Source organism: Camelus bactrianus, chromosome 8 (genome assembly GCF_048773025.1).
Source record: "Camelus bactrianus isolate YW-2024 breed Bactrian camel chromosome 8, ASM4877302v1, whole genome shotgun sequence".
Taxonomy (NCBI): domain Eukaryota; kingdom Metazoa; phylum Chordata; class Mammalia; order Artiodactyla; family Camelidae; genus Camelus; species Camelus bactrianus.
This window is the reverse complement of record NC_133546.1, coordinates 64,014,598-64,038,976: the sequence shown is the minus strand read 5'-3', so window position 1 is coordinate 64,038,976 and position 24,379 is coordinate 64,014,598. Positions and strand designations below refer to the sequence as shown.

The 24,379-nt window shown below is 36.4% G+C and overlaps 1 protein-coding gene across 6 annotated transcripts in view; it reads right to left on the bottom strand.

Annotated features, from left to right (window-relative positions):
• UBE3D (ubiquitin protein ligase E3D) overlaps positions 1–24,379 on the bottom strand; it is a 266,407-nt gene that overhangs the window by 231,457 nt on the left and 10,571 nt on the right. For all 6 annotated transcript variants that reach the window (XM_074368692.1, XM_074368690.1, XM_074368691.1 and 3 more), the window contains exons 4-7: positions 17,006–17,237; positions 11,309–11,378; positions 3,366–3,435; positions 2,312–2,420 (exon numbers count right to left, since the gene is read on the bottom strand). In XM_074368692.1, coding sequence (XP_074224793.1) covers positions 2,312–2,420; positions 3,366–3,435; positions 11,309–11,378; positions 17,006–17,237 — 481 coding nt within the window. The remainder of the gene's footprint in view (positions 1–2,311; positions 2,421–3,365; positions 3,436–11,308; positions 11,379–17,005; positions 17,238–24,379) is intronic.

The following is a 24,379-nucleotide window of genomic DNA, read 5'->3' as shown; positions in this document are numbered from 1 at the left end:
GACCTGGGTAGGGCACCAAGAATGTCTTTAATGGAGAAAGGATGTTTATAACTTTTTGGAAGTGACAATTATCAGTGTTTAAAATACACAAATTCCAATACTGTATAAGATTAGAAAGACCTGTTTCTAAAGTACTAAAACACATGTGCAAAGATTATTTTCACTGCAGCCTGTCTTTAACAGCTATACAATGGAACTCCGGTCATTAATAGAGTCCAATCCATATTTACACTAATAAGAAACAATCCTCATGATACACTGTTGTGTGAAGTACACATGTTGAAAAAGGATGCTAATCACATCATTCTGTTATTTTTACAAATACCTGTGGGTGTATGTACATATAACTATAAATACTTGGGGAAAAAACTGTTGAAGTACACATGTCAGTCTGTTAATAATGACTACCTCTGGACAGTCTGACCGCAGGGCAGAAGAGGGGACAAGATGTGGGACTACCACTTCTTGTACATTCATGTCATTATAACGTTTTTCAAGAATGTATTACTTTTACAAAAAAGAAAACATTTATTAATTTAAATGCACATTAGTAGTAAATCTTAAAAGTAGGAACTACTTTTGTAAATTGTAATCTATTTGTGATTTTCAACTTGAAAACCCTGCAATAAAAGAAAATGAAAACTGATTTCAGACTATGGCTATGACATATGCTTAGTATCACCTTTAGTCAGAACATATTATAGCTTTGAATAGAAATTATCTGGACTCACAGACATAGAAAACAAACTTCTGGTTACGGTGGGAGGGGGATAAATTGGGAGTTCAAGATCTGCAGATACTAACTGCTGTATATAAAACAGATAAACAACAAGGTCCTACTGTATATAGCACAGGGAACTATATTCAATATCTTGTAGTAACCTATAAAGAAAAATGATATGAAAATGAATATATGTATGTATATGTATGACTAAAACATGCTGCTGTACACCAGAAATTGATACAACACTGTAAACTGACTATACCTCAATTTAAAAAAAAAAAGTGAAAAAATATCTGGAATTAGAGAAGTTTGGGGTCCCCATGATGGATAGACAGCCACAAAGCCAGATGTAATAATAACCTCAGTTCCCTCCCTCCTTTTAGCTATCATGCTTCCCTATTAGCAAGGACCTTCTCTTGTGAGGTCCTGGAAGGCATTTTTGTTCTATCTTGAGCACCTAGAACAGTGTCTTTCAAATAAGAAGTGCTCAATGTATGTTTACTGGTTTATTAAAACAGATTGGGAGACAGAGAAGAGACTTGGGTCCTCATTCTTGGACTTTCACATTATACCCCAAATTCTTTTCTGCAGAACATTACTTTCCATAGAAGTAGTTTAATATTAGATGTTTATGGTACAGGTAGGGGATGCTTCTGCTAACTCTTCTCCAAAACTTGCCACTACTTCTCAAACATCCAAGTGTTGAAATCAGCATCTCAAAGAGGTATCTGCACTCCTATGTTCATTGCAGCACTACTGAAAAGTCAAGATGCAGAAACAATCTAAATGTTCATCAGTGATGAATGGAAAAAGAAAATGTCGTACATACATCCAATGGAGTATTATTTAGCCTTTAAAAAGGAGTAAATCTTGTAATATGTGACAATGCAGATGAACTTCGAGGACATTATGATCAATAAAACAAGTCAGACACAGCAGGACAATACTGCATGATTCCACTTACACGAGGAATCAAATAAAATAGTCTAACCCCCAGAAGCAGACTAGAATGGTGGTTGCCAGGACCTGGGGAGAGGGAGAAATGGGGAATTGCTAATCAAAGGATATAAAGTTTTAATCAGACAAAATAAATAAGTATTGTGCCTATAATTAACAACGCTGCATTGTGCACTTAAAAATCTATAAAGAGGGGTGGATCATATTAGGTGCTCTCACCACACACACACAAAACAATAAAACAAAAACAGAAGCAATAGAACATATTTTAAACATAAGCGTATCAAATAGGAGAAAGAAAGGTGAGAAAGACAGAAATGTGTTATACTGACCAAGAAAACTGAGAGCAAAAAACTTTATTTTGTGGCTTGAGCTTCTACAGAGCTGGAATTAAGTTTTTTTTTTTTTCCTCTCTCTAAACTTCCAGTACCTGGCATGTAGAGGCATTTACATCATTTGTTATTAAATTAAGGGAGTTTGATTTGTGAATTAAACTGACATTAAAAATTCAATTTTTGATCATTTATTTTCTAGACCCGAGAATTAAGAAAAAAGAAATGACAAAAACCAAAGGATTTCTGAGACCCTGGATGACCAGGCTACAAAAAGCTGGGTGAGATAATTTCTTACCAAGATGTACACTTTGCCGTCATGACCTTGAACAGTGAATCTAAAAGTGCTTCTGGCAGAGGAGAGTTCCACCAGACACTGGGCAATCACGCTCTGCACAAACTGAGACCTGTTTGAACAGAAACCAATTTTCACAATGTGCTTCTCATAATAACTAACTGGCATGAATAACCAAAAATACACACAAGGTACCTACAAGGCAGAGGTGGGTGCAGGCCAGACTGTTCTATATGCTGCTCAGTCCCTCACAATCTGTGCTAATTTTAATCTATTTTACTGCATTTGTGTTTGCTCCAGTCTTTTTATAACCTATTCACCAATCCTTAATACATTTTTCAACCCAAACCTAATTATTCCCTTCACTAAATAACAAATACTGTTAGGCAAGTCAATATTCCATTTGAATAAGTTAAAAAAGAAGGTGAGAAATTTCCTCCCAAACATTAGGCAGTATTATCTCTAATGTTTTTTCTTTGTCTCCCCTCAGAGTTTCAGATCTGAGGTACAGAATCAAAGCATTTACAGGAGCATAAAGTTCAAGGTTACATTCAGAGGGCCATGATTTTTAGACATCAATAAATGAGCTGAAATAGACAGACTACAGTTAACTTTATTTGCAGACTAAAAAAGAATCAAAGAAAAAAAAAACCACTAATGGATTTAGTGGCTAAGTAAAAACACAAGACTCATCTGAAAACTGACCCATGTTTGAAATAAGTTAAATAAAACCAGAAATAATTACTCAAAAACCTATTGATGACTAGGTTATAAGACTTTGGCTATCTGGCATAGAAAGCAGCACAAAAAACCTTTAGAGCTAAAAGATTCATATGAGCACATTTGTCTATGCCATTATGTAAGGAAACCATAAATAAATCTTCAAGTCTTCTATTTCTATGGTATGGTTCAACTGTCTAAACACCTTTCCAAAGGCTTTTATTTTTCCTTTCCAAACAAAGAAGAGTATAAATAAAAATGAATTTCCAAATAATCAAGTGCACCTATCTTTCCTTACATATGAAATTACAGAATAAGTTTAATTTGCTCTTTGTACCTTGGTATGATGGGAAAATTTCTTTCAGATGGCTGAATAATTATCTCTGTCATATAAAACTTAGTGGTTTCTGGAAACAAAAAATAAGAATATTAAACATCTCCCCAATACATTCATATCTCTATTGTGGGCATGGTGGTTTCAAATTAAGACATTCCAAATTAAATAACTGATATATTGGTACAATTAACATTCAGTAAAACTCTTCCAGAAATGTCTCTGTTTTCAGAAGACAAAGCACTGATGACTACAAGGAGACAGCCCTGAGACTTCAGATAGCTCGGTGTGGTTTCAGAAGAGCATACCGAGGTGCATCTGGTGCAGCAAGATTGCTCACACATACACATGGTTGTAAAAACTAGTTACATGACAGCCAGAGCCCGTGAATCTCAAAACTAGTCATTTGGTTTCCTCATTTCCAGACAGTAGCCAACAAACCTAGGAGTCACTGAGAAAGGTTTTTTAATCACAGTATTCCAAAGCCCATGAACAGAAGCTGTGAATATCACATTAACATTTAGCCAGAATCTCACTGAGTCTATTCATGTTTTTTTTTTTAAACTTTGGGGGGTAATTAGGTTTGTTTGTTTGTTTGTTAACGGAGTTACTGGGGATTGAACCTAGGACCTCGTGAATGACAAGCAAGTACTCTACCAATGAGCTGTACTGTGCCCGCATTAATGTTTAATTCTTACCAAATTTGGTTATCTGACTACTTCATTTACAGAAACATTTAAACAGTAAACTAAATATTTAATAGACATAAATAAATCATTTTGGATTTTTAAAATACCCATAAAAAATGTTCACTCTCACTAGTAACGAAGGAAATGAAAATTAAAATGAAATTTTTAACATCAAATAAATAAAATGTTTTTAAATAATGAGGTGCAGCAGCAACGAAGATATGGAGAAATTAATACGCTTATTTACAGTTTGCTGTCAGAATTGCAAATAAGATTTCTGTAAAGTCATTTGGTGAAGGACTTAAAAATGTGTATGTATTTTGATACCATAATTAAACACCTAAGAATTTATTTCAAACAAATACTCATAGATATCTGCAAACATTTATTTATTAAGGTGTTCATAATAATATTAACAGAAAAATACTGAAAACAAATTAAATGTCTAAAAATTGAGGATGCTTGGGTTAAACAATTACACATTTAGGCAAGAGAATTTCATGCAGCCATTAAAAACGGTGTGCTCAACATAACATAAAGAAAAAGGCAAAAAAATAAAATCAGTAGTTTAATAGACTATAATACATCTAGAGCCAAGATGATAAATTTACTTCTCCTTGAGGTTCAATTTTCATTTTACTATTTTAAAGTCATGTTATTAGATGCGGAATTGAACTTTTTAACATTACGAAGTGATACTTTCCTCCCAGCTGTTGTTAAACTATAATTCTATAATTCTAATCCCAAAAGGTATTATTGATTTACACAATTAATATTCATTTAGTGTCACCCACATATTTACCACTTTCTTTACTAACCCTTCATGAACTTAGACCTTCTATCTGGGACTGTCTTCTTTCACTTGATATACAGGTAGAATTTCTTTTTGTAAGAAACCAAACCTCGAGAACCGAATTATCCTAGTTTTTGTTTGACAGAGAATCTATTTATCTTTGTCTTGATTCTTTCATATCAGGACAATTTCATCTGATATAAAATCCTAGGCTAACAGTTTTTAACCTTTGTGCACAATGACACTCATTCCACTGTCTCCAACCTCCATTATTGCCCTTCCTTTAAAGGTGATCTGTTATTTACCTTTGGGTGCTTTTAAGATAATCTTTTTATTTTTTTTAACCAAGCACTTTTTTTTCTTTTAATTGAGTTGTAGTCAGTTTACAATGTTGTGTCAATTTCCAGGGTAGAGCACAATTTTTCAGCCATACATGAACATACATTCATTCATTGTCACATTCTTTTTCACTGTGAGCTACCGTAAGATCTTGTATATATTTCCCTGTGCTATACAGTATAATCTTGTTTAATCTATTCTACATATGCCTGTCAGTATCTACAAATTTCTAACTCCCAGTCTGTCCCTTCCCACCCACCTCCCTCTTGGGAACCACAAGTTTGTATTCTGTATCTATGAGTCTGTTTCTGTTTTGTAGTTTTTTTTGTTGTTGTTGTTGTTTTTTAAGATTCCACATATGAACGATCTCATATGGCATTTTTCTTTCTCTTTCTGGCTTACTTCACTTAGAATGACATTCTCCAGGGACATCCATGTTGCTGCAAATGACATTATGTTGTCATTTTTATGGCTGAGTAGTATTCCATTGTATAAATATACCACTTCTTTCAAGATAATTTGTTTTTTATTTTTCTGCAGTATCACTCTGATACATCTACCTATAGACTTCTTTTTATTTCTCTTACTTGGGCTTCATTTAATCAGAATTCAGTGGACTTCAATCTACAAATTGTTCTTCATCACTTTTGTAAAATTCTCAGCAATTATCTCTTCAAATATTGCTTGTGCTCTATTCTACTTCTTTTTCCCTTCTAGAATTCTGACTAAACATTAGATCTTCTTAGTGTGTTTTATGTCTCTTACTCTCTCTTCTATGTTTTTTGCCTTCTTGTCTCTCTGTGCTGGATTACAGATTTTTCTTCTCATCTATCTTCTATTCATTAACTCTTTCTCCACATTGTACCTAATCTGCTGTTAAACTACCCACTGAGTTTTAAATTTCAATTATACATTTTAGAAGTTCTGTTGTGGATCTTTCCCAAATATGTGTACTGTTATAGCTTCATTTTCCTTTTGATATGTTCAAACCTGTCTTTTATATTGCTAAATATATTAAGTATGGTTGCTTTAGTTTACATCTAGTAATTCCAATAACAGAAGTCTGTTTCTGTTAGTTCTTATTGATGAAAGTCTAGCTTACCTGTGTGCTTATTTATCTTTGGTTGAAGAGTTAGACACTGCACTTGACAAATTATTTGTGGGAATAATATGAGTTTTATAATGAAAAGTATTTTCCTCCAGAGGTGATTTACATTTGATTTTTTGAGGCCTATGGTGTTATGCCTAGTCCAAGGCAGACTAACCAAGTTCAAGATTTGAAATTCCTAAAATCCCAAAAGACTGATACCTGTCTGTAATTCCACAGGGTCGTCCCACTTCTGATCACCTTCACAGTGACGACGTGGTCCTTCTCAGTCTTATATTTTTGTGCAGTCATCTACTAGGTTCCCACTTTTATAGCCTTTGATTTCTGTCCTTACTTCCCAACGTAATCAAAAGTTCTAATTTTATAGAACTGGCAAATTGCAGGGAAAAGGTGGTTTCAATTTTATGCTAACCTCTTTTGAGTTTGCTTTTGTGGTAATTAACCCACATACTTTCCGTTTATCTTGCTCTTTATTCCTTCCTCTGGATTCCAATTACCATCTGGTATCTTTCACTTTATCCTGAAGAACTTTCTTTAGCATTGTTTGCAGAGAAGGTCTGTCAGCCATGCCTTCAGTGTCTTTTGGCTGGCATTACTCCTATAAGAAGTTGGCCTTAATTCCTAATGAAATCCCTATATGTGATGTTTTGTTTTCTCTTGTTACTTTCAAGATTCTCTCTTCATCTTTGGCTTTTACCAGTTTGACTACAGCATGCCTTGGGGAAATGCTCGTTGTGTTTACCCTACTTGAGATTCACTGCAATTCTTGGACTCAAAGCTAAAAAAAAATGTTTCACCAAATTTGCCACTATTTCAGCCACTTAAAAAAATTTTTCCCCTGACCCCCTTCTTTTTCTCACCTTCTGAGGCTCCACTTACACATTTATTGAAACAATATTGTTCCACAAATCTCTCACATTCTCTCCATTTTGAGAGGCTTTTTTCTCTCTGTCCTTTGGATTGGTTAATTTCTATTCATCTATCTTCAATTTCAACAATTTTCTTCCTTCTATCATCTCAAATATGAGGTTTAGTTAATCTAGTGAAGTTTCTTTATTACTGTACTTTTTAGCTCTGTAATTACCAATTGATTCTTTGAAGTTTCCAATTTGTTGGGATTTTCTATTAGTTCACTCAAAAGGTTTTTTTTTTCTATTAATTATCTGCCATATTCATAATTAGCTACTTCAAGATCTTTGTTACTTTAATACTTGTGCTTACTCAGTATCTGTTTATTGAGTCCTGCTTTTCCCTTGAGTATGAATCATTCCTTTCTGCTTCTTTGCATGGCTAATCATTTCTGGAAGGAAAGAGGCCACTGTATGTAATACTTTGCAGCAATTCTGGATTTTGTTTTGTCCTTTTAAGGGTTGCTGGTTTACAGGTCAATTAACAAGCTTGGACTTAAACCAAGAAATACCTCTTCCTGCAGTGTGTAGTCACTAATGTCTCTGCTCAGTTTTATTTTGTTTAGCCTGACTCCCTTGAGTATTCACGGTTATCTGCATAGTCTGGCTGCCAGAAAATCTGAGGAGAGGTTCTGCTTAAATACCTCAACCTATTAAGGTTTCCACCTTCTACAGCACAAGTTGTGTGTGCACTGACGAATGCAACCAAAGGCACAACAAATGTTCAGGTCTCCCTAAGCTTTCAGTTCTTAGTGGTCTCCCTGGCATGTATTGATGCATATAGAGCTTAGCCATCAGCCAGAGCTGTGTTAAGAAGTTACCAGCTCAGCCCTTCCACAGCCCTCTTTCTTCCAAAATATTCCTCTTAAATTTCTACTTTCTCCTTTGCTTACCCTAAACCAAATCTCCTATAGATAATAAAGCCGTGGGTTTTTCTTGCCCAAGTTGGGGTGGAGTATGGCAATACCTGCAAGCAAAAAGGTCATAAATTTACCTTTCTAATCCAAGGCAATAGCAGTTTTTCATAAATTATCACCTCTCAAATCCTGGTTTCATTTTGGTCATTTTCTAGTAGCTGTTCTTTTGAACTGGTATAGTTTTGCACTTGTTTTCTGCAGAGTAAAACTGTTCATCCCCTTTATGCCACCATTTTTGGAATTGGCATCCTACTAACTTACTTTTCAAGTAGATATGAGTACAGCTCTCTTACAACAGCCCCCACATGCACTCACACATAGTGACCTCCTCATATACTTATGTATCACATCATAAAGATTTTTGGTTAAACCAATATTCAGTGTTCACGTTATTGTGACCATAATGATACCACAGAAGTGCTTCTGTTTTCCTGCAGTGCATAACTGCTTTCTTTTTCATGTGTTTAGCTGTCCAAACACCTTCAGCTAATTTTGCCCATATGATGAAATGGCGTGTCTAAGATTATTTGTTACATGTGGTCAAACAATTCAAAGAATTTATCAGTTTCAGTGACAACTAAAGAAGTCATCAATACAATTTTCTCTTCCTTGCTTCAACCCAGGCTATCATTCTCTAGGTCTGCTGTACAACCCTGGGCCCTCCTTATCTTGTTCTCTTGTGTTAGATAATGTTCCCCACATTTCATGTTTTCTCCTTTGAGGTTAAATCCCTAGTTTTGATGATACATATCCTATGGTAGATTCCTAAGGAAAATATAACCGAGGTCTATGTTTTGAGACCTTGTATTTCCAAAAATGTATCTGTAATCTTCACACTTGACTGATGGTTTGACTGTGTACAGAATTCTGGGTTGAAAATCTTCTTTCTTATACATTATGAAGGCACTGCTTCATTGTCTTCTAGCTTTCAACACTGCTGATAAGTAGTTTAGTGCCATTCTAATTCCTAATTCTTTGTACATTTTCTGCTTTTTTCTCTCTAGAAACTTCATCCTTCCTGTCTGGAAATTACTCAATAATGTGGCTTTAAGTATTTTTCCTTCCACCCCTCCATACACTAGACACTTAGTGGGCCCTTTCAGTCAAAAAATTCAAGCCCTCACTCTGGGAAATACCCTTGTGAAGTGTTCCTAGTATTTTTGTTCTTTGATCATTTCCTACACCCTTTTGTCTCTATTCTCTCTTTCTAGACTTTCTATTAGCTACTTGTAGAATGTCCTAAAAGGTTCAATTCATTCATTCATTCAACAAATATATACTACATACCCAGTATGTGCCAGAGATTACTATGATAAATGAAACAGGCAATGATCCTACCCTCAGGAAAGTTGACTTTTTTTAAATTTTCTTTCTAATTTTCAACCTCTGTTTTTTGGTCCTGATTTCTGAGATAGGTTCTTAATTTTATTTTCCAGTCTTTTGGTTAGTTTTTTTTTTAAGCTATTACATCTTTAATTCTACATTCACTGAATTATAGAGGCAACATTATTTCATTACTCCAAGAACATTTATTATTGTTTTTAAAAAGATTTTCTTCTGTCTTATACATAATTTGCTTCTTCTCTGCCCTTATTGTTTACTCGGTCAATTATTTATTTGCTTTGGACTCTTATTATTTGCTGATTCTTGGCAGTCTATTTGTATTTAAGTGTGAAGTAATAAAATGCTGAGAGGAAGCTCTTGGGTGTAGATATAAGGCTTGTTGACAGCAGAATGGCTGAATTTAAGATCATTTGTTTTGTTGAATGACCCCTAGGAAGCACTGTCTGCAAACCTTCTCTCTGGTTAGTACACTTCCATTATTCCAAGAAAGGTCACTCCAGTCTCCTATCATGAGAGTATAAGCACAAGCTGAAAGTGGAGAAGGAGTCTTCGGAATCTTATTGCTCCATAGACAAACTTTGCATTAATCATCCTGCTTTCAGCCCCTGGCCCCTGTTACCTGCTACCTCTAAATTCTGCCCAGTTCTGGAATTCTGCAGTGAGTACTGGCTCACTCCTTATCCACATGATCTTCTGCAGACACCAAGGCTGCAGCTTCCTCCACACTGCCAAGTGTGTTTCCACACCTCTCTCAAATTTACAGCTTCCAAAAAAATGTTTGCTAACACCTCTCTGTTTGCATCCCTGTTGCCTCCTCTCTGTTTCTCTTTGTCTCTGTGGATGCACTTTTTTTTGTTGTTGTTTTTTTCATTCCTTAACTGACATTTTAACTGGGCTTCAGGGAGGAGAGAGAACAATTAAAAAAAAAAATTCACCTTATTTAACAGGAAGCCATAAAATTTTCTACCTCTTTGCTTAAGGGACTTGCTTTATTCTCCAAAAAAGACATTGGGGGTGGCATCCTTTACTACTACTCATTCTTCCCTTTCTGTTTACTCTGAGCAAGTGACTACCTACAAGATTCTAATGATCTTAAAAAACAAACAAAAAATACTACCATCTGCCTTCCCTTGAGTACAACAGTTTCACTTAAATCACATCTTCTAATTAATTATATTAAAACAATTATTCATCACCCACAAAGCTAACACAGCATGCTGTAGCTCTCTAGACATTTTTAAACCATATTTGTAAAGAGTGATGCATTGTAATTAACAGGATTTTCATTATTATATTGTAAAGTGGTGTAACATAGACCTTATGTAAAATATAATTAACACTACTGGGAAAAAGAACAAGGAACAGAATATAAAACTCAGAATGTGCTTTCTTCCATTTCAACAGGTTCTCTGCGCTCCTCCACCCCCCAAGTCTCAAAACGCAGCCCTGAGGCAGACGGCTTCCCCAAAAAGCATCTTCATCATCTCTGGAAACCAGTTTTTCTGGCTGAGGAGCTGTATTAAGAAAAAAGCTCCAATCTTCTTTGAAATAGACCCAAGTACAAACTTTATACTATTGCTTCATATCTACAAAGAAGATAAGAAATACTGAAAATGACCCAGCTTCTTAATGATTAAAACTCAATACTAAGTACTTATAACGGTCAAAATATACAAACTTTTTGGCTTATTGGATGACATAATAGTTGATTTCTATTTTTAAAAGCATCAATTCTACAACATATATTAGTCATCTATCTTTCATACATAGTGCCTATAAAATTTCCTTCAACTTTTTTTTTTTAACAAGAAGGCAATCATTCTGGCTTTTTTATTATGAAATTCTTACCTGATGACATGGTCTCTCCCAACATTACCTTGCAACGCTTACAAATTACTTTGGTATTTGCCTTTGGTTTCTGTAGAAGAGAAAAATGTCATTTAAATGTCATTTAGCTTTTCTTAAAAGGAATATATAATTTTAACATAGTCTCTAGAGTATACATTGAACTTTACATTTTATTTTGCCTTCTACTAAATACTGGGAATACATTTAGCTTGTATGCATAATTAACATGCACAGAGATCACTCTCCTCGAGTCTAGAGGCAGAATAATGAACAGAATGATTTTTTCAAACCTAGTCCCTACTTGATAACCTACGTGTTGCCAAGCAATCTGAACAAGAAGCATCTTACATTTCTAAAAAGCACCTCCAAACATCCTTAGTATTTAGAATAGGTATATGGTGGGCAACAAAAGTAGAGAGGGTAGGTGACTTGCCCAAACTCATGTGTCTAGAAAACAGAAGAATTAGAACTTGGACTCATATTACTTTATTAGTCCAGTGTAACTTATATATAAGTAATCTATATTCATAACCACCATCAGAAGTGAAAAATATCCAATCCATTCATATAGTTCTATTTTTCCATTTAAGACAAGCATTATACCTGGAAAGAGAGAGAAAGTATGCTGGGACAAATTTCCGAAACATTCTTAAACTCTGAAAAATCCAACTTTATCACTGGGGACACAAATTAAAATAGCTAGCATTCACCTAATTATTAAGCAAACAAAAGACTGTTCTTTTAGATACAGAGAACATACTGGTGGCTATCAGAGGTGGGGTTGGTCGGGATGGGTAAAAGGTACAAACGTCCAGTTATAAAATAAATAAGTCATAGGGATGTAACATACAGTATGGCCACTACAGTTAATAATACTATACTGCATATTAGAAAGCTGCTGAGAGTAAACCTTAAAAGTTTTCATCACAAGAAAAAAAAATTCTTGTAACTATGTATGGTGATGGATGTTAACTAGACTTATTGTCATGATCATTCTAAAGTACATACAAATAGTGAATCACTATGTTGTACACATGAAGGTAATATAATGTTAACTATGCCTCAACAACAACAAAAAAATCTTACTGACTTGTAGCTTGTTATAAGAGGTTATATTATAAGCAATAGCATAGTGGTTAAGAGCCCAGAGTCTGGGGCCGGACTTCCCAAGTTCAAATCCCAGCTCTGTTATTTACTACATGCATGACTGTGGGCACATTAATTAATCTGTTTTGGTTTCCTCATTTGTAAGATGGAGTTAATAGTAGTGTTAGGCTCACAGAATTGTTTATTAGGATCTAAAAAGGAGTGTTGTAAAGCACTGTCCTGGCTCATAGGTAACAGCTAGGTGGATGTTACATATATAAAATACACTTTTGGCACACATCATTCAAGAAATGGGCAGAAAACCCATTACTTCCCACAAAGGGATCAATTTTTTTGCCTGGATGTGCTGCTAGTAATTGACAGCTGATATCTGAATCCAGGTCCCTTAGATGCTAAAGAGTATGCTTCCTCAGCACTACGCCAAGTGTTTTGCAAAGCAATTCACAGGATCAATTTTATGGGTTACAGTCTGCATTTTTTACAAAATATGAAATACAACAGAACAGAAAATATCACAGTGCTTCAAACATAGGGTAAATGGTGCTTTAAGGAACTTCTATTCAAGGTGTGTCTGTGTCTCTGTGTATGTGTGTATTACCAGATCTTAATGTAAAAAAATTTATTTCTTACTTTAGTTAGAGGTTAAAAAAAGTCAAATCCACAGACATAGAAACTAAAGCAAGTGCCTATTTGTTCAGGTCCAGGAAAGGTTATAGGAAGAAGACAGCTTAGAAACCAGGTTTGTTCAACTGTAAAGTTTGGCATTTTGGCAATTTCATATGTTCTTTTTTTCGTTTTGTTTTGGGGACGGGCTTAGGTTTGTTTATTTATTTTTAATGGAGGTAGTGGGGATTGAACCCAGGACCTCATGCATGCTAAGCACACACTCTAGCACTGAGCTATACCCTCCTCCCAGTCTCACGCTTTCTTACAATAAAATCTACCTGTATGGCTCCAAAGTTGTATTAAAGATACTTTTTAAAGAATCCTATTTCATACAAGTTAAATCAGACCATTCTCATTAAATCCTACCAAAAACTAAGGGCTTCACTAAAAACTAACACAGGTATTGGACAAGCAATGCTTCAGAAGAAGGGATTTTTCTATTCGAAGTAGAACATTTTTCGTCAGGTGTTCTGTTATGTATTTCATTTATAATTGCTCTTACAGCACATTTTGCTTTGTCTTTCAATGAAGCAGAAAAAGTGGTTTTTGTTGGTTGGTTTTTAAAATAAAATTTTATGTTTTTAATAGACAGGTAATCAAGATTTTAAAAATCTCATCAATAAAAAAAACTTAATTAACTCACACAACCAAATGTGTGAATTTTGATTCAAACAAACTGACAGCAGAAGATACTTATAATAAAATTGATAAAATCTGTGTATGACCTGGTCTTGTACCACAAGTAATAACTGTTGATTTTGTCTGGTGTGAAAATGACACTGTGGTTATGTAAAAAAAAAAAAAACCATGAAGGAATGAAATGACATAATGTCTGGGATTTGCTTTAAAGGGTTTCAGCAAAAAGAAACTAAAAATAAAAGGGACAGATGAAGCATACTTTATGAATCAAGGTGACTGGTATACTAAAAGTTCATAGTTCTATTCTTTTTACATTTGTGAATGTTTACAAAGTTCAATACACTACTTTGAGAAAATAAAAAAGAGACCCTCAGAGATTTAATGAAGCAAACAAATAACCAATGTCGAAGAATTATTGCTAAGTACCTCAGGGAAGGAAAAAAAAAAGGTAAAATTGTTAGTCATACTTACCAGCTATAACATAACCAATGTTCAATTTCATTTGTTCCTCAAAATATAGGATGAAGTCATAAGTATGGCTATACTTTCTACATCTAGAATATTATGAATTTTATAAAAGATCGAGGTGCCATCTTTACTGACCTATTATAAAGATGCAAAATTTTTATTATGTTGGTAGACACAAAAAATATCACAAGAGACAACAACTGTAGGAATAGAGAAACATCCAGCGAATGTCTTTCAAAAACAAAAGGTATTGGGAGGAAGGGTAGAGCTCAACGGTAGAATATGTGCTTAACGTGCACAAGGTGCTTGGTTCAATCCCCAGTACTTCCATTAAAAAACAAATGAATAAAAATAAGTAAATAAATAAATAAATCTAATTACTCCCCGCACCTCCCCCCCAGAAAGTATTTATCACCACATTAGCAGAGGCACAAATAACACACCCTACACTCTGAGGGGGTACTGAAGGGAAGAAACAAACAAAAAGTCCAACACTTACTTATGCTGTTCTTAAAATCTGATCTCTTAAATTAAAATACTATAACACTTATCATTTTCTTAAAGAGAAACTCTGCTTTGTAGTGTGTTTTTCTTGACCCATGCTTAAAGGAAACAACAAAGCAAGTTGTGCCAATGGAACAACCTAACGGGGTGGGAACTCTGCGGAGCAGACATCAAAGACAGACATTGTTGTGGACTAATTAAATCAATATATCTGCGAGATGGCACCGCTGCTCCGAGAGGGGCATTAGCCTCCTGTCCTCGTTTTTATTTTCCTTTGTGTTGTTTCAATTTCTAAGGACCCTTGATATCGTCTCGCCAAAAAAATGCTTCCCAAGAGGCACCATTAGGATGCTGTGTCACCATGTGACATTTCAATGTCCTGCTAGATGGCTAGACGGGGTGATATGAAAAATAGGTTTTCAATAGCACAGAGCAGCCTGGTTCCCACAGGAGCCTTGAGAGCACTGTTTCAGCAGTCCCTCCAAATTTATGTTACTATTTTGGCCACAGGCATATTCTTTCAACTGCTGCAATACACAATTAAAGTGAAACTTCCATCCAGGCTAAGTTGTAAACAATCTTGGGGGCAGGGTATAGCTCAGTGGTAGAGTGAATGTCTAGCATGCACAAGGTCCTGGGTTAAACCCCCAGTACCTCCATTAAATAAATAAATAAATAAAATAAATTTCCCCACCCCCCCAAAAAAACCCAATCTTGTAAACAGTAGTAGTTTTTTTTTTTGCCACGGTAGTAATTTCCCAGTCTCCTGGATACTCAAAAACCATAATGTCTGAATATGAAGGGTCTTCCTTTAACACACGGGAAGGTTGTTCATAATTAAGAGAAATTCTTATAAATGGCACTGTATAACTGATAAAAGACGTAAGTGTGAAGAAACTATTTCTATACAGAGTGCAGAGCTCATCTGCAAAGGGAAACATGTTTTTTCTCATTTAATCTCTCTCACTCCTCTTTCACTCACATCTTCCATGTATTTTAAAAACTTTCAGCTTAATCATAAAAAGGAAAGTCAAAACACATAAGAGTATTAGTATATAAATTTAGATTAAAATATAATTTTAATATAATCATATTAAATGTAATTATAACATAGGTTTATATTAACTGCTCACCAGTTATCTTTTAAAAATACGTAAGGCTTAAGTACTATCATTTCAAATGAACCATATTTAGGTGAAGGGATGTGTGTTCCTGGTGGAAGATGAGGCACTTACATAATTTAAACTGATCATACCCCAGCCTCAATATTTGACCAACTTCCTTAATCTCCCTCAGAATAGAAAACAGTTCTATAAACCAGCTTACAACCTAAGGGCTGCCTGACTACTGCATATTTCCTAGAGTGGCTCGGTTCTCATTACAGAAATTAAACGAGTTCTAAATGGAATTTAACACACAACAGTTTTGTTCCTACCAATAATCAGATGTTAAAATGAAGATTCTCTAGCAATGATTTTCTTTACTTTTTAAATCACATCAGTATTGACTTGCCATCCAGGGAATGATTTTTCACTAAGGCCAAGTCAATGCCATTGATTTTCTTTTAAAATAAGGTAAACCACTTGTTCTCTGCAGTGAGAGGAAATTGCCTTCTCTCTCAAGCAACTTTTATAGCAGGAGCCACCTGACCTCACTTGTCAAGCACTGACTTCCAGCCTGCGGCACAAGCTTTATTTCCACGCCTGAGCTCCTTCATTTCCTCTTTTGCCTTGGTGGCATCTGCTTGTGTGACATCAGCAGAAGTTGAGACTATCGGCAGATAGAGGGAAACACCTAAGCCTAACAGTGTAACAGATAGCCTGCAGCAAAAGAACACTTTTAATGTAAATAGACTAAGAGAACAAAAATGTACATGGATTATGGATTACTGTCCTAGAAACAAGGAAGCAGGGCCTTTTGGTTTGTAAAAAACGGTAACATCCCCAGATCTACGCAGGAAGAAGTCTTCTTTCCTTTCTTCCAGCCCCCAAGGCTGCTTTGGTTTAAGGCCATATGCTCTTCTTATATCAAAAGAGCAGAGCAGAGCAGAGCAGAGCAATAGATGGATTTTGGTCTTCAGAACAATGTGTGTAACATGCCCTGAATTAAGAAAAGGTCGCGGCGGGGGTATAGCTCAAGGGGTAGAGCATGCACAAGGTCCTAGGTTCAATCCCCAGTACATCTGTTAAACATATAAATAAACACATAAACTTAATCCCCCTCCACCACCACTCCCAAAAAATCAAAAAGATTAGAGAAGCCAGTTTCTAAGCCAAACCCTAAATGAGCACTTATTTTGAAAAAATACTCAACCAATTTTAAATGGTTCTCAGAAGAAAAACAAGACGTCTCTGCTGGGGCCACTTCAGGTCTTGGCTGTTGCAAATCACTTCTTAAATTCACCAAGAAGAAAGAGTCTCCAGTGAAACAGTCACTCTCCCGTGGATGAAGGGGCTTATTAGCAAAGGGGCTGGGATGACAGCACCACTCTTCAACCAGCGCAGCCCAGTTCTCAGCTGGCAGTGGGAGCACCCTCTGGAGCTTCCTAGTGGAAAGAGGAAAAAGTGTTTTACAGAACAAAACGGATCTGTGACATTCTCTTAATTAAATCAGTATAAAGGATGAAAGAAACTCATTCATCGCATTGCTTGCAGTGTTACTTTTCCCCCTGATTACAGTAGCAATATATACTCGTTATAGATAGTTTTGAAAAGGCAGGGAGGTATAAAGCAAATAAAAAGCATTTTTTCCTTACCACCTGAGCACAGGTAACTACTTTGCACAGGATAGTATATTTACTTGCCATCTTTTTTATGAGAGACAGTTGTACACATGCACGGAGTCTGGGATCAGAGGATATACACAAACTGTATCTTGTTTTCATTGTTTTATTTAATTATATCATGATTCTTAAGGACTCCATTCTATTCCATAGGTACGCCCAAACTTTTTACATCCTTCCCTCACTCCTAAGATATTTAGGTTTTGAGTTTTTCATTATTAACACCCCTTTGATGAACAGTCTGGTTAGAATATTTGTGTACGCATCTGATTATTTTCTTGGGAAAGAAATCTTACAAATGTGAGATTACAAGCACAAATGATATGCTTATTTTTAAACCCAATTCTCGTATTGATAAATTGCTTTCCAGATCTATAATTCTTCCACTTACCTTCTTCAGAACTGAATACTACCTTTTCCCTATGTAACAGGTGAAAATGTTCTGAAATTGGCAGTTCTTTAATGACTGGTGAGACTGAACTCGCTTTCATATTTACTCACCACTGTGTTTCTTCTGTGGATTGTCATCAATGACTATTTTTCCAATAGGTGTTAGTGTGTTCTTCTTCATTTGGGAAAGTATATTGTATATTAAGAATATCAGTCCTTCATTTAAAATCTGTGACAAATACTTTCCAGTGTTATTGTCTTTAATCTGGTTTACGTGTCTTAAATTTCAAATGATTCAACCCTTTCTTCTGTGATCTCTCCTACTGCTATTTTTTAATCAACTTTTTATGCTGGAGTAATTTTAGGTTTACAGAAAAGTTACAAAGATAGCAAAAACAGTTCTCATACACACTTCACCCAGCTTTCCCCAGCGTTAGCATCTTACGTAATCATGGGAGATTTGTCCAAACTACCGGCTTTTTCTGGATTTCCCTAGTTTTTCCACTAACGTCCTCTTCCTCTGTTCCAGGATCCAACCCACGATAACACTTTGCATTTACTCATCAGGTTTCCCTTGTCTCCTCTGATCTGCGACAGCCTTTCCTTGTTTTTCAAGACCTTGAGATTTTTGAAGAGTACTGGTCAGGCATTTTACAGAATATCCCTCGGTCTGAGTCTGCCTGGTATCATCTCAAAGTTCGACTGGGGTTATGGGTTTGGGGGAAATCTGCCAGAGAGTAAAGTGTTCTCATTACACCACATCAGAGGGGACACTCTATCAGTATGACTCATCACCAAGGGTGTTAAACTTGATCTCTGGGCTAAGGTGGTTATCTGTTAAGTTCTTGTACTAATAAAGCTCCTACTTCTGCCTCTGCATACACTAATCCTTGGAAGTGAGTCATTAAGTCCAGGCCACACTCAAGGGGAGAGAAATTAAGCTCCACTGTCATTATTTTTTATACTTAGAACATCCTTATACTTAACTAGCCCCTTATATTTGCCATTTTTTGTCTTAATGGTTTTTATTTTTTTCTAGACAGAAATAGACACCTGAGACTTTACCAAGAGGAAAGCCAAACACAGTTTACCCCTATTTAGTCTAAACGGGGAAGATGAGTAGTCTAAGGGAGAAGAAACGTGGGCAGCATGATGAAGAGATTTCAAAATAATTTATCCGGGGGAAAAAAAAAACCCAGAATACAAACATGCTCCTGGTCTTCCTGACACCACAAGCACCCTGAACGCTTGCTTGCTTCGGCTCCAATCGGCTGGACCAGTTGCCTATTAAGGATCAATTCTGTTTGATCACAGACCTGTTTATGCCACTTATCCATGTTACTTTAGTTACATAATTCAATTCAACAGCATGTAAACCAGGGAAATATGAGTTGCTGTTCCTCCGAAAACTGAAGATTTCAGACTAGAGGAAAGTTAGTTATTAAAAAAAAAAAAATCACTGGTGGAATGTGGGAGGCAGAACTATTAAAAAAAAAAAACTGAGTAGAGTAAAAATCTAGACCAAGTCTGCAGTCAAACTGCTTCAGTGTCTAACTTCTCATTCCACTTTAAAGAAACCCCAAGTGGAAATTACGGATATCAAATTCAGGATGGTTTAAGTGAAAAAAGGTAGAAGAGTCCATAGCAGCAAGCTCATATTCAACAAAAAGTTATTAGTTCCATAATAAAATGCTAGTACATTGATGTACATCTGCATGTTTTACATGAAAATATTTAAGATGCAAATGCATCATGTTAATGATTCCCTCATGTGAACCCTTTTTCTTTGATTTCCCCAATCAACAAAGTCTTATAAATGGGCAATTATAACACAGAAGAAGGTAGACATTTAACATTTAATTCCAGAGGACAGAAGAAGGGAACAAGAAAGGCTGATTTCAGTTTAATATAAGCAAGGACATTCCCTTTCAAATTAGGAAATCCTCCACCACTTGCATCATTCAAATTGCTGAGTCTGTTAAGGAGATTAAGAAGTGATTCTCTCAACATGCACTTTCTGCTATGAGTCAGGCATTCTGCTGACACAAAATATTAGTACAGTCTTCTCGCAAGGTATTCACAATCTAATAGGAAATACATACCTATAAATAAGTAATAAAACCATGATATAAATGTTCAAAACCAAGTAGTGGTTCTAAGTTCTTGGGGGGGCTGTGGGGGAAGAAGGGGATGGCTCAAATCCCTTTGAAAATCTGGTGAAAGTTTCAGTCCCATTCTTCAAACATACATTCCCACATGCACACAAAATCTAGGTAATTCAGGGATTCAAAAAACCAATCCATGAATTCAGGGCAACATGTACAAAGAGTTGGGGGGCAATAGAGTGAACACGGATTTCAGAAAAAAGGTAACATCTGAGCTGACCTGTGAAGGATAAAGAGGAGTTCTCCAGGCAATGAAAGGAATTAAGGGCATCACAGGTTTTGGATCTATGAGGACAGGCACCGTGTCTGTTTAACTTGCCACTGTTGTCCTGGTTTCAGGCACAGTGCCTGGCTCATCGTGTAAGTTCTGAAATATTTGTTAAAGGAATGAACTAGCATGTTTTGATGACTGTAACATGTGAGGCCCCTGGCTGGGTCTTCTGCATACTGGGATGAAAGGATTAACACACGTTTTCCCTTGCTTGAGAACCTGACCTTGGGTTTAACCATCTAGACCTGTTACCCTGGAAACCAGGTAGATAGATGGTAGGCATTAATTATAGCGCTAGGCAACACTGATTATGGCAAAAATGATCCCCGACTGGTATACTGCATCTGGGCTACGAGGAAGTTTGAATGAGCTGTAAATATCAGATGAAGGTGCCACGCTTTGGACTTCCCTGAATGCTTCCCTTTGTGGAGAACCCTAGAAACTATGCCAAAGGATTGTCACAAGAGCTACTGGCTGTTTAGGGCATGAGGCTTCTTCTCTGGGGAGCTCCTACACCTGCCTGATATGAATCTTGGGCTTTGTACCCGGAACTGTATCATGCGGGGAGACAGGAGTCCCTGGAGGGGTATGTGAACTGTCATTTGCTTGAACTGCTGCAGGCCCTCTGCTAAAGGGACCTCCTGCTGCCGCCCTGCGGGCAAGAAACGCAGCCTGTGGTAGTGCTGTGAGTCCACGTGTTTAGTGAAACTTAACCTCAGGTGGGCACCACACACACCTTATTCTGTGCAATGCTCACGACAACTTCGTGAGATAAGAATTTCCATTCCCCTATTACAGAGACAGAAAGGGAGGCTCAGAAATGTTAAGGCATCTGTATAAGTTCACAGACCAGAGGTGATAGATGATGGTGAGGTCTTAGCCTTGGTCTTCTGGGCTCCCAAACTCACTCTTTCCCTTGCAATAAACTCCCTCTCCCGGGAACACAGGAGGTCAGTAGAGGGAACAGGGAAGGTGGGATGGTGCAGACTCTATGGGGTGTGACATGCCAGCCTACAAGGGTGGCAACTTAGTTCTACAGAAAGGTGAGGAGCATTACAGAACTTTACGAGGGGGATTTCAATTTTTGCAAAGGAAGGGGAGGAAGGCAAACAAAGGTGCCTGTTTAGAGTAAAAGTTGGGCCTAAACAGGTTCCTAGATCTTCTCCATCACAAAGATTCTCTGTCCCATGACATTGTGCGTGTAGTGCCAACAAACAGATCCTCAATCCACTGCAAAAGACCGCAACATCAAAATCTGCGTGATCACAGAAACGAAACGCGCCAAGACTGGCAGAGATCTGGGAGACTCAACGCACATTCCCACAAAACGTGGTATTTCAAACCTAACTTGACCCCATAGCACAGTGAAGAAAACCTGCACTGTATCCCACAGCTGCCTATGTAAGACATTGGGAGCAAGAAAGTGCCTAATTCACAAGTCATGGCAAAGATAAAAGTGTTTTTACAGCAGAAAGAAAATGTCTGATGTTTGGAGAAAACATAAAAACTTTACGAACAAAAGCTGTGTTTTAATCATGGCTCTACTGAAAGTGTGTATCTACCCAAAACCCTGAAACTTTGATAGGATCTATTTCCCAAGAGAACTTTCAAAATAAAATAGATACTGTTTCTTTTTCAAGGTAGTTTTCTGGTGAAAAAAGAAAAAAAAAAAAAAAAAAAAAAAAACAAACCTGAAGCTCTGAAAAAGAGTGAAATGATTTCTTGAAATTTCTCTCAGCTTAAGATTCTGTGATGAACAGCAACATATGTTTATAATCAATTTAAATGTGCTAGTTATTTTTAATGCCTCTTAAGCATAAGCTTTTGGGGAAAATAACTTAAAATATACAATTTTAATAAATGCTACTGACTAATGGTGTGTTTAGTTAAAACTTAAACACAGACAAGAAAATGAAGTGCCTCATAACTTTAAAGGCAACCATTAATCAGGGATAATAACAGTGGTGATAACAGTTTTCACAGATGGGATTAGAAGCAAGTGGACAATAAGAATTTTAAGAAAAACATCAAATATCTAAAGCTTAAACTACAGCTGCTGGAATTTAGACAAGTTCAGCTGGCATCATCCAACTGGTGGCCTACAAATCCCATGAAATTAGATTTGCATTTATTATCATTGTGTACATAGTATGATTAGACCCTTAAAAGTATAATTGTTTTATCCCAAAAGTTTGTACAATGTTACCAGTTCAGTTTGTGCCTATACTCTCTTTTCACCTCTTTGTTCTCTTTCATAGAAAAGTGACTATTCATAGGAGCAGTTATTTTCAGACCACAATTAAAGCTGGTCTGTCAAGTGGACCAATCAACCGGCTGGATGTTCTGACACCTCTTCTGTTTCCCTAAGTCCGTCCTGCTTGTTACCCTCTAGAGCTGGAATGCGCTCTGAGCTGCTGGGCTGACACCCAGCTCTGCAGGTGCAGGTGGAACAGGGAGGCCTGTCCAGAGACCTCAGGAGACTCTCAAATGACTGAAAATCAGGCTTATGTTTGAAAGTCTGTTTGGCCAATCAATATAATGCAAGTCTGACACAATAAGACATAAAAAATTCCAAATACAACGACCATTTAGCTGTCTCTGAGACTATTCACAAAGAAGTAAATATTATTACTGTTGTTTGATATTAAGAATTGTTCTTCTCAACAAGTGAACAGTCAAAAATTGTATGGGTTCACATCAAGAGTGAATCCTAATGTAAACTATGGACTTTGATTGATAATAATGTGTCCATGTTGGTTCATCGATTGTACCAAATATGCCACACTGATGAGGATGTTGAGGGTAGGGGAGTATATATGTGTGGGTGGGGAGGGCTATGTGTGAACTCTCTGTAATTTCTGCTCAATTAGGCTGTGAACTTGAAACTGCTCTAAAAAATAGTCTATTAATCAAAAACAAAAAAGGACACCTAAAAAAAAAAAAAAAGGTAAAAATAATCAAGGTTTTTGCCACTGAAAGACCAGGATATAGTTGTCTGAAGAATGCACACACACTAAATGGCCCATTTTTCAGAGACAATCGGATAAAGTATTACTGCACTTACTTTAACTAATAAAATGCAAATGTGTCAAAAATTGTATAGGTTCAGACAATTTTTACAAAAAAACTCTGCTGAACTGGTAAAAATGTAAAATGGAGAATTTAATTGTAAGGAAACAAGGCATTGTTTGCTTTCAAGTAACCAAAACAAATGGCTAAGAACACATGATTCTAAATGAAGAAAAAGACTGCTATAATTAGCAGCTTTCCTGCACCCTGGTGCTAATAAGTATTAAAAGCTATTAATGAGTCTTAATACGTTAAACAGTCTTCAGTACCTATAATTTGCTTGACAAGAATCTTTTTCATTAAAAAAAAAAAGGAACAAGCATTAGTCTTGCACTTTCTAAATAATTATGATTCACAGAACCAAAGGCACAACTTTTTGAGGTTCACTAATCATAGAATTTTCATGCTGGCAGGACTCGTAAGTTTATCTAATTCACCCTCCACATTTTACAGATGAGGAAACTGAGGCCCAGAGAATTAAAGGGACTTGTTCCCAAGAAGTAAGGCTAGTTGGTTTAGCAGATCTGAACTCTGCTCCATTGCTCCTTACACAAAAGCTCCCCCTACAGATGAACCACTATATTCCAAGGTGCCTTCCAGGAAAGGATGCCTCTAATGACTTGAATTTTTTTTCTAAATCAGGAGAAAATCAAACAAAAGTTTAATAAGGTGTACATATGGGAGAAAGCCAGGAGAACTGAGAAAGTCAATGACTTGATTTTGATTACAGCACATACAAGCCTCCTTTGAAATACCTTCGGTTTTACTTTCTTCTTTTTAAGCACAGATGTCCTAACCACCCTCATGGAACATCTAACCAAGGGAGAAATGAGACCACTGGGCTGAAAGGAAGCAGTCAGCATGATGTCCTTGTGCAGATACTGGAGAAAGCATGTTTTCCCATCAAACAAAGAGCCATAGGGCATGCTGCCTAAGAATGCAATGGAAGCAAACAAGACTGACACAAAACAGAAGATGCAATTCCTGAACAGGACGAATGGGGGCTACCG